This window comes from Tupaia chinensis, unplaced genomic scaffold, assembly GCF_000334495.1.
Source record: "Tupaia chinensis unplaced genomic scaffold, TupChi_1.0 Scaffold000644_1, whole genome shotgun sequence".
Classification (NCBI taxonomy): domain Eukaryota; kingdom Metazoa; phylum Chordata; class Mammalia; order Scandentia; family Tupaiidae; genus Tupaia; species Tupaia belangeri.
Window position 1 is genome coordinate 5428006 of NW_006160165.1, and position 9701 is coordinate 5437706.

The 9701-nt window shown below is 49.0% G+C and overlaps 1 protein-coding gene across 4 annotated transcripts in view; it reads left to right on the top strand.

Annotated features, from left to right (window-relative positions):
- Positions 1-78: 78 nt before the first annotated feature.
- ARHGEF7 (Rho guanine nucleotide exchange factor 7) overlaps positions 79-9701 on the top strand; it is a gene marked incomplete at its 5' end in the record, with an annotated part of 116584 nt that continues 106961 nt past the window's right edge. For all 4 annotated transcript variants that reach the window (XM_027776205.1, XM_027776206.1, XM_027776204.1 and 1 more), the window contains 1 exon segment: positions 79-165. In XM_027776205.1, coding sequence (XP_027632006.1) covers positions 79-165 — 87 coding nt within the window.

Sequence of the window (9701 nt, forward strand, 5' to 3'; positions counted from 1 at the left end):
GCCGGGGCCGAGGCCAGGTGGGCCGGGTGGGCCGGGTCGGGTTAGGGTTAGCGCCCAGCGTTGTGCTCTGTGTTGCAGGTCTACCCGGAGCCTCGGAGCGAGAGCGAGTGCCTGAGCAACATCCGCGAGTTCCTGCGCGGCTGCGGGGCCTCCCTGCGCCTGGAGGTGAGCGCGTGGGCCCCGGGTACGGGACGGGCACCGGGTACGGGGCGGGCCCCGGGTACGGGACGGGCACCGGGTACGGGCCCCGGGTATGGGATGGGCACCGGGTACGGGGCGGGCCCCGAGTACGGGACGGGCCCCGGGTACAAGTACGGGTCCGGCCTGGCTCGGCCTCGCTGGGGGAGAGGCACTCCAGGGCGGGTGACACCCTTGCTCCTCCGCCCGCGCCCCACCTGCGCCCTGATTGGGCCCCGGGTATGGGATGGGCACCGGGTACGGGACGGGCCCCGGGTACAAGTACGGGTACGCCCCGGTTCGGCCTCGCTGGGGGAGAGGCACTCCAGGGCGGGTGACACCCTTGCTCCTCCGCCCGCGCCCCACCTGCGCCCTGATTTGAGAGGCCGCCCGGCCTCGTCTCCTTCGCCCGAGGTGCTGGGCCTCCATCAGGGAGCCGTGCGAGCTGGCCGGGGCTGGGCTTTGCGGAACCTGCCTTTGGGTGACACTGTGAGGGGGGTCTCCCGGGCCTCCGTGCAGCGCCGGGGAAGTCCGCCTCCTCTGGGCTCAACCGTCTGTCGTTTTCCTCGTTCTGGGGGGGCGGCGCCCTCCGTGGGAAGTGGGGAGCGCGGGCCGCGGCGTCGCATCGGTGCTGCATTGAGGTCTGGTCGCCTGGCGCTGGGGCCTGCTCAGAACCCGCGCGGGCCGAAACCAGACCCCCAGACGCCGGTCTGGTGGAACCTGTTAACAGTGACCCGTGGAGGCGCCTCTTCCCGCGCTCAGACTCTTGCTGTGGGTTTTCTGGTGGGGGAAAAAAATCTTGGATCTTGACGTCCACTCTAAGGAAAGCTTATTTAATTGAAAGTAGACAATAGGGATTGTAGAGAAGGACCCGGTGTTTTGGGTAGTGATTGCAACATGAAGGGATTTGCTTTTTGGTCGCGTTCGATGTCTGTGTGAATAGAGAATTGAAAGTGTTTGGGAAAGAATCTAGAAAGTAGGGCTCTTAAATTTTTTTGATTGCCAAAGGACATGTGCACCTGCATGAGAGAGAGAAAGAGAAAGAGAGAGAGAGAGAAAACCCCTTGTGGGGCCTGGGCACGCTGCCATCCCTACCCCCATTCTCCACCTGTCCCACGTGTCCAGAGTGCTTCTCAAGAGGCTGCTCTGGGGTTCAAACGGTAGTCGGGAATGTGGGAGCCGGCCCCAGTGCACAGCTCTTGCACGCTGCTCTGCAGGGCTGGCTCCGCTGACCCCGACCCTTTAATGCAGGGAGAAGACGCGGTTTAGGTCCGGCCCTTCCCTCTGCTCTGCCAGCTTTGTCATGCCCTGTCCTAGTTGAGCTTCCTTACCGACTTGATAACATGCTTTGCTAGTAGCAGCTTTGACTTCGCTTGATTTTTGTTGTGGAACTTCTTGTACCGTTCACGCTACTGAGTTTCATTTATGTTTCCGTATTTTTGAAACTCAATTTGTGTGTTAAGATAATCTGAGGGGATCAGCAGATGCTGTAAATTTATGTCACTCTCACATAGTGGACCATGGTTTGAGTCCCGGACCCAGTGGCTTTTGGGCACTTGTGGGTGCATGCCCAAGATCCTAGAGGAGAATAGAGGAGAAGGGATTATGGAGTGGCCATCCCCCCCACCATTGTTGATTCCCCAAAGGTTGCCTTGGTGTTTATTCCAGCAACTGTTTTTAATAATTAGAAGTTTATTTAAAGATGGTCTAGAAGAGTTTGTTCACTACTGTGTCTGAAGCGTCTAGAGCAGTGCTTGGCACAGGTAGGCTTTCAGTAAGTGCGCGTTCCTGGTGAAGAGCTTGGAGTTGTACTTGACTGCAAGTAAATTTCCCTTAAAGAAAAAGAATGGTTGACTTATGTGTCCCATTTTTATAAAACAGGTAAGAGAGGTAAATGTTAGCATTCTTTCAAGCTCAGTATGTCAGACTTAAAACTTGTGATTAGCTCAGATCATAAAAATTAAAAATAAGAAAACAGTTATGTGAGAAACCTCATAAATCGTTCAGTCGCTGTGATTTTCAGGAGTTACCCAGAGAAAGACTGTGTATGGTGTGGACTGGACTGGGCTTCCAGTCTGGAGGTTTGTGGTGTGCAGGTTATAGGCCTCTGCTCTGAGAGCTCGGTCTCCTGGGTGGGCCACGGTGCAGCAGTTTCCCAGTGGTACATATGTAAAACATGTAATATCTATGTTATGTATTATGTAACATTATATATTATATACACATCATAATGTTATATAATATATGTGTATAAAACATAAATATGTATATATATGTGCTTATGGCTGTGGAATATATATGGCTACACCACAATCTCTTCTCCATTCTCCTCTTGCGATTTTTGGGCATGCTCACAGATGGTGCCTGGTGTGATTTTTTTTGGGGGGGGGGTAAGAATTATTGATTTAATTTGTTATTATTTTTAAATTTCTTATAGGGCAACATGTGCTCACGAGAGAGAGAGCGAGAGAGAGAGAGAGCGAGAGAGAGAGATAGCAAGCCACCAGATCTGGGACTCGAACCATGGTTGACCATGTGGGAATCTAGCACCTTTTACTGCCACGCCATCAACTGGCACCCAACTAGCGTGATTTTCAAGCCACTGAGTTGGGTTCAACTGCAGTTGGCCATGTGGGAATCCAGTGCCTTAACCGCCATACCACCTGCAGGCACCTCCCACTGTTTTTAAAGAGAAATGCATGGGAAGTGAGGAGGGAAGGACCATGCACTTTTGAAGTATATTCAACTGTATTGCACATTTCATTTTCACATGATTTTCAAAGGTAAGAGGACAAGAAACATTTTGAAATTACAAATATTGGGACCAGCAGTTAGCGTAATGGCTATGTCGCTGGACTCCCATGTAGTCGACCGAGGTTCGTGTCCCAGACCTGGTGGCTTAAAATTCACGATGGGCACATGTGCATGCGTGCCCAAGATCCCGAGAGGAGAATGGAGGAGAAGGGATTGCGGCATGGCCAATCCCCTGGGGGATGATTTCTCGCTTTCTGTCTCTCTCGCGAGCACAAACACCATAGCCTATAGCAAAAACCTCTCCAAAAAAAAAAAAAAAAAAAAGAAATTACAAATACTGTACTTAAATAGTTTAAATTCTAGATTAGCTTTTGTTTTTAAAGTTGCAGTGTCAGAACATACTTTTTCAGGGGTTTAGACTGAATTGTATTTGTGGCAGACTATTTTGCTATATATGTTGTCTTGTTTACTGCTGGTTTAAACTCGCCTAAGGTTGCTTGAGGGAAAAGAGGAGCTAAACTTCTTGGTTACTCTATTAGTTATTTTAATGTATGCACATCTTAATTAGCTGTAAAATACCAGATATTGTCACCCAGCAATTTGTTTTGATTATGATTTTAAAGTTTACTGTGCATCTTGCATTTATTATTAAACTTTGAGAAGCGCAGTAGGTTTTAAGTTGGAAAACATTTTAAATTTGGAAAATTGAAAAAAAGAATTAAGGAGACAGTGCAGTATTGGAAAGGAGTACCTGCAACTTAACTGACCTCTTCACTTTCTTTGAACTTGTTCTTTGCCGTCCAGCCTGTGTCTTTTTTGAATCTTTTTCTCCCCCCTGGTTTGGACAAATACATTGATGTCAGTTCACTTCCACTTATATTTTACAACCAAGATAACCATTCATAACAGTAGGTAATGGTTGTGGTGATGCGCTCAGAGTTTCTCTTAGGGGAGCTTACTTGTGCAGCTGGCAAGGGATAGGACTTCCCTTTGTGCTCCGTCGGGTGAGATGGCCAGAGAGCAGTCGAGCCGTCCTTGTCCGAGTTCATGGTCTCTTACTCCCAGATGCCGGCCTAGCTGCCGTCGCGGCTGTTAGGGCACGTGCACGTGTGTGCTTTCTTCATTCAGATAGTCCTGATGAATTAGCGTCTGACGTTTTTCCACCCCATCCAGCATTATCTAAGTAAGCATCTGGAAACCGCGGAGGCAGGCCAGGTGTAACAGCAAAAGCAGAGGCTGGGTCCCGAGGAGGAAGCTGTGCTTGCTTGGAGCCATCACGCCGGTAACGCGCTTGCCTGCTTTTGTCAAGATCTAAAGTTAGGGATGCAAATGTTGTTACAGTTGTTCAAGCGGACCATCACTGAATTGAGCCTAAGTCGCTAACACGTAATTTCAGGAATATTAGCAACAAAATGATTATGAAACGGAATACAGCTATGAATTTTCACCTAGTTCTCTTTAAAAGAAAAATGCCTGTTTTCAATATTTAGCCATATTCTCACATATTTGGAAATATATATACACACTTTTTATTTATAAAGTTTAAAAAGTTGACAGAATAAATGGTCTTCAGCATTATTATGAACTCAGGTGTTAAAGTGTATTTAAATTTCAAACTATTGCAAGGTCGAGATTTTCATTATGAAGTGAAATTCATAATTGTCTTGTGCCATTTTCCTCACCTCTGAGTCGTTATTTTTCATAGTTTACTAGCTCAGTCCTCTACCCAGGAGGGATCACCAATTCTTAAAGGCAAGGGAGAATTCTCACAGATGACCAAAAGAAGAGTAATCTTAACAGTTGAATATTAATGAGACTTTCTTAACTGAGTTTTCTTTTTTTTGGAGAGGTTTTTGCTATAAGGCGCATTTGCTCTCCAGAGAGGCAGAGAGACATAGATATCCTCCCCCGGGCAGTGTCTGTGGGGGGAAAGGCCATGCTGCAATCCCTTCTCCTCCATTCTCCTCTTGGGATCTTCAGCACGCACGCACATGCGCCCAGCGTGAGTTTAAGCCACCGGGTTTGGGACTCGAACTGCGGTCAACTACATGGGAGTCCAGCGATATAGCCATTATGCCAACTGCTGGTCCCGAGGCTCTCTGCTTTAAGAACTGACTATTGGGCCAGCCCCATAGCCTTTGGTTACACAGGAGCTGCATCCCTCATGGCCGACCACAGTTTGAATCCTGGCCCCTGTGACTTGAGAAGGACACAGGGCTCTGGTGCATGCATGCCCTAAACCATGGAAGGATGGAGAAATGGAGGAATAGAGGCATGACTGTGCCTCCTTGGGGGGTGCTTTCTCCCTCTGTGTGTGTGTGTTGGGGAGGTTCTTTCTCTTATGCCCCCTGGCAATTAAAGAACTGACCTGTGACCTCCCATACAGTGTTAACCATAATCGCATTTTGAAGGGAAAACTGAACATTTCAGATGAGACTGGATGAACCTGTTCTCATAGTTGCCACGAGGAATAAGAGGAGTCTCATGTGTGAGCAAAAACCCTCTTCTCATAGGCCATTCCTGCAGCAGGCTAGGGACAGCGACCCTCACTTGATTTCTCTTCCCAGCTCCTCATTACACCAGCTAATACCAAGATTACCTGCTGGTTTTTGAATTGATGCTCATTTATTTAACCGTTCTTCTGGAAAAGCGGAAGTCATCCAAAGTCCCGGGGGGTTCAGAACAGAAATCTGCTCTTTCCCACCCTCCCGCTTTGAAGTTTTGGCTAGATTTTTGTTGCTCAGATCAGTAGAGCATGAAATACAGACCAACTGTTCATGCAAGGCGTACCTCGCCACTGCTCCAGGTTCTTTTTATTTTTCTCACGTGCGGGTTTTTAACTGACAAACAATTGCAGGTGTCTGTGGGCTGCACCGTGGTGTGATATACGGACACATTGTGGAATGGTTAAACCAGGCTAGCTAGCACGCCATTGCACATACCTAGCATTTCTTCCTGGTGAGGACATGTAAAATGTCTCGGCAGTTTTGCAGCGTCTCCATTCTCCTCTTGGGATCTTCAGCACGCACGCACATGCGCCCAGCGTGAGTTTAAGCCACCGGGTTTGGGACTCGAACTGCGGTCAACTACATGGGAGTCCAGCGATATAGCCATTATGCCAACTGCTGGTCCCGAGGCTCTCTGCTTTAAGAACTGACTATTGGGCCAGCCCCATAGCCTTTGGTTACACAGGAGCTGCATCCCTCATGGCCGACCACAGTTTGAATCCTGGCCCCTGTGACTTGAGAAGGACACAGGGCTCTGGTGCATGCATGCCCTAAACCATGGAAGGATGGAGAAATGGAGGAATAGAGGCATGACTGTGCCTCCTTGGGGGGTGCTTTCTCCCTCTGTGTGTGTGTGTTGGGGAGGTTCTTTCTCTTATGCCCCCTGGCAATTAAAGAACTGACCTGTGACCTCCCATACAGTGTTAACCATAATCGCATTTTGAAGGGAAAACTGAACATTTCAGATGAGACTGGATGAACCTGTTCTCATAGTTGCCACGAGGAATAAGAGGAGTCTCATGTGTGAGCAAAAACCCTCTTCTCATAGGCCATTCCTGCAGCAGGCTAGGGACAGCGACCCTCACTTGATTTCTCTTCCCAGCTCCTCATTACACCAGCTAATACCAAGATTACCTGCTGGTTTTTGAATTGATGCTCATTTATTTAACCGTTCTTCTGGAAAAGCGGAAGTCATCCAAAGTCCCGGGGGGTTCAGAACAGAAATCTGCTCTTTCCCACCCTCCCGCTTTGAAGTTTTGGCTAGATTTTTGTTGCTCAGATCAGTAGAGCATGAAATACAGACCAACTGTTCATGCAAGGCGTACCTCGCCACTGCTCCAGGTTCTTTTTATTTTTCTCACGTGCGGGTTTTTAACTGACAAACAATTGCAGGTGTCTGTGGGCTGCACCGTGGTGTGATATACGGACACATTGTGGAATGGTTAAACCAGGCTAGCTAGCACGCCATTGCACATACCTAGCATTTCTTCCTGGTGAGGACATGTAAAATGTCTCGGCAGTTTTGCAGCGTGTATCATTCATCTTGGTCACGGCGCAGTGCTCTAGGTCACCGTAGGTTTTCCTCCTGTCTGGCCGGACCTTGTTCCCTGGACTGTCATCGCCCCGCCCCGCCTCTGGTTACCTCTCTGCTCCGCACTGCTTTGGGGTCACGGCTTTGGTTGTATACTTGACATGTAAGTTCGATCCTGTGGTATCGGTCTTTCCACGCTCGACTTACTTCAGCTACTGTGATGTCCTCTGGGTCCGTGGTGCAGGCAGCAGGGCTCTCTTTTCAGCCTGAATATGGCCCTTTATATAAGCCACACCGTCTTCCTCTGCTCACCCATGCGTGTTTGAGGCCAAGGCCTTGTCTCGGCTGTTGTGAGTAATGGCGCAATGGTCGTGGGTGTGCAGACATCCTTTCCACAGACCGATTTCAGCTCCTTCGGAAGGACACCCTCGAGTGGGGTCACTGGATCGGACGTAGTGTTTTTCTTTTTTTTTTTTTGGAGAGGTTTTCGCTATAGGGCGCATGCGCTCGCCAGACAGACAGAGAGAGACAGAGAGACAGAAAGCGAGAAATCACCCCCCAGAGGGGATGGTCACGCCGCAATCCCTTCTCCTCCATTCTCCTCTCGGGATCTTGAGCACGCACGCACACGTGCCTGGCGTGAGTTTTAAGCCACCGGGTCCGGGACGCGAACCGCGGTCGACTACGTGGGAGTCCAACGACATAGCCATTACGCTAACTGCTGGTTCCCTGTTTTTTCTTTTTTTTAAGAGAGAGAGGAAGTGAGAAATCGCCCCGGGGGATGGCCATACCACAATCCCTTCTCCATTCTCCTCCTGGGATTTTGGTCACATCGATGTGCCCGGCATGAGTTTCAGACTGTCAGGTCTGGACTCAGACTGTGATTGGCCCTGTGGGAATCCCGCGCTTACCCACTCTTCTCCTTGCTGTCTCCCATGTAGTTCTGCTTTCATTTTTTTGAGGAGCTTCATGATCTCTTCCAAAATGGCTATACTAACATATCCCCGCCCACAGCGCACCAGGGTTCCATTCTCTTCACGTTTTGCCGACACTGTCTTTTATCTTTTTGATAGTAACCATTTTAAAAGGTGTGCGGTGACGGCAGGGGTTCGACTCGCACTTCCCTGATGGTTAGTGACGTCGGGCCCTTTTCCATTTACCTGCTGGCTGGCCGTTCTACCTTTGAGAAACGTCTGCTCAGTTCCTTTGCCCATTTCTCAATCCGGCTATTTTCTTGTTTGTGAATCATCGAGTTACACATGTTGGATATGGACCTCTTACCAGCTGTATGGTTAATACATATTTTTTCCCAATCTGCGTGTTTCCTTTTTTGGCCGTACAGAGGCTCTTTAGTTTGGTGTAATTCCACTTCGCTTTCACTTTTGTTGCCTTTGGAGTCATGTCCAGGAGATCATTGTCCAGACCGATGTCCAGGAACGTTTCCCCTGTTTTCTCCCTCCAGTTTGTTTCAAGTCTTAAGGTTTAAGTCTTTAATCCATTTTGAGTTGACGTTTGTATGTGGCGTGAGATAAGGATCCAGTTTCATTCTCCAGCATGTGGATATCCAGTTTCTCAGCTCCAGTTTTCAAAGACTGTCCTGTCCCCATTGTGTGTTCTTGGCACCTTTGTCAAAGATCAGTTGACCCTTGCACTTCATTAGATAGCGGGGCTAGTGTACTGACTTTCTCTTGCTTGTGTATTAAACCATCGCTAACTTAGTGGCTTAAAACAATGTTATTTATTATTTCGGAGTTCTGCAGTCAGAATTCTGGGTGGGCTTGAATGGGTTCAGTGCGTGGGATCCCAACAGGTCCAAATCAAGGCGCTGGCTGGGCTGACTTTTACCCGGAGTGGCTGGGGGAGTATTTTTTCATACTCATTTGGGTGTTGGTGGGGTTCAGTTCCTCGTGCCTTAGAACTGAGGGTCTGTGTCCTGGCCGTCTGCTGGTGCTTGGCCTCTGGGCCACTCTCAGGTTCTAGCCATGGTGGCCTTCCATGCAGACCCTCCACCTTCAAACGGGCAGTGGTGCATCGAGGTCCTTGCTTCAGATTTGGCTGGGAGATGTAGGGACCATTGGATGTCCACCTTCAGCAGGTGGCACCAAGAATAAGGCTGAAGGTGACTCAGGGTGGAATCCTAATCGTCCCCTAGTGACAGGAGTTGCCAGGATTTTTTTTTTTTAGTGTGGTAAAAGTGAAAAATGGGAGTGAGAGAGTGTGAACATCCGTGGGAAGGAAGGGGTGGGATAGTGGCATGGCACAGCGTGTGGACTCCAGCACCAGCCATGTGCCCTCCTCTGCAGGGTGGTCGCCAATATCGCCAAGAATTGTTGAGGGTCAGCCTTGAAAGAATTAAAAGGGGATACGCGGAAAAGTTTGAAGGTTGTAATGAGGATTTTAGTAAATTCTCCTCTAGCTTTAATAACAAATCCTAGAATCCCAACACTTGGATTTAGTCTTTTGATGCTCAACACTTGCTTTTTGAAACTGAACAAAGGAAGTACTGTATTCACAATGGCCTATTTTTGTGTAGTCTTGCTACATTAACTCCCAGGAAAGTGGTTTTGCATTGAAAGTGTAGGCTTGTTAATGACCACCCTATGGTAGGATGTGCCTGGAAGCTGGGGCTGCGCGTTGCGGTGAGCAGCTCAGGTGACACTGTGCTCCCACATCGCGATCCCGGGTGCCGAGCCGGAGCTGGTGCGGGAGCCAGAGCAGCAGCAGCAGACGGA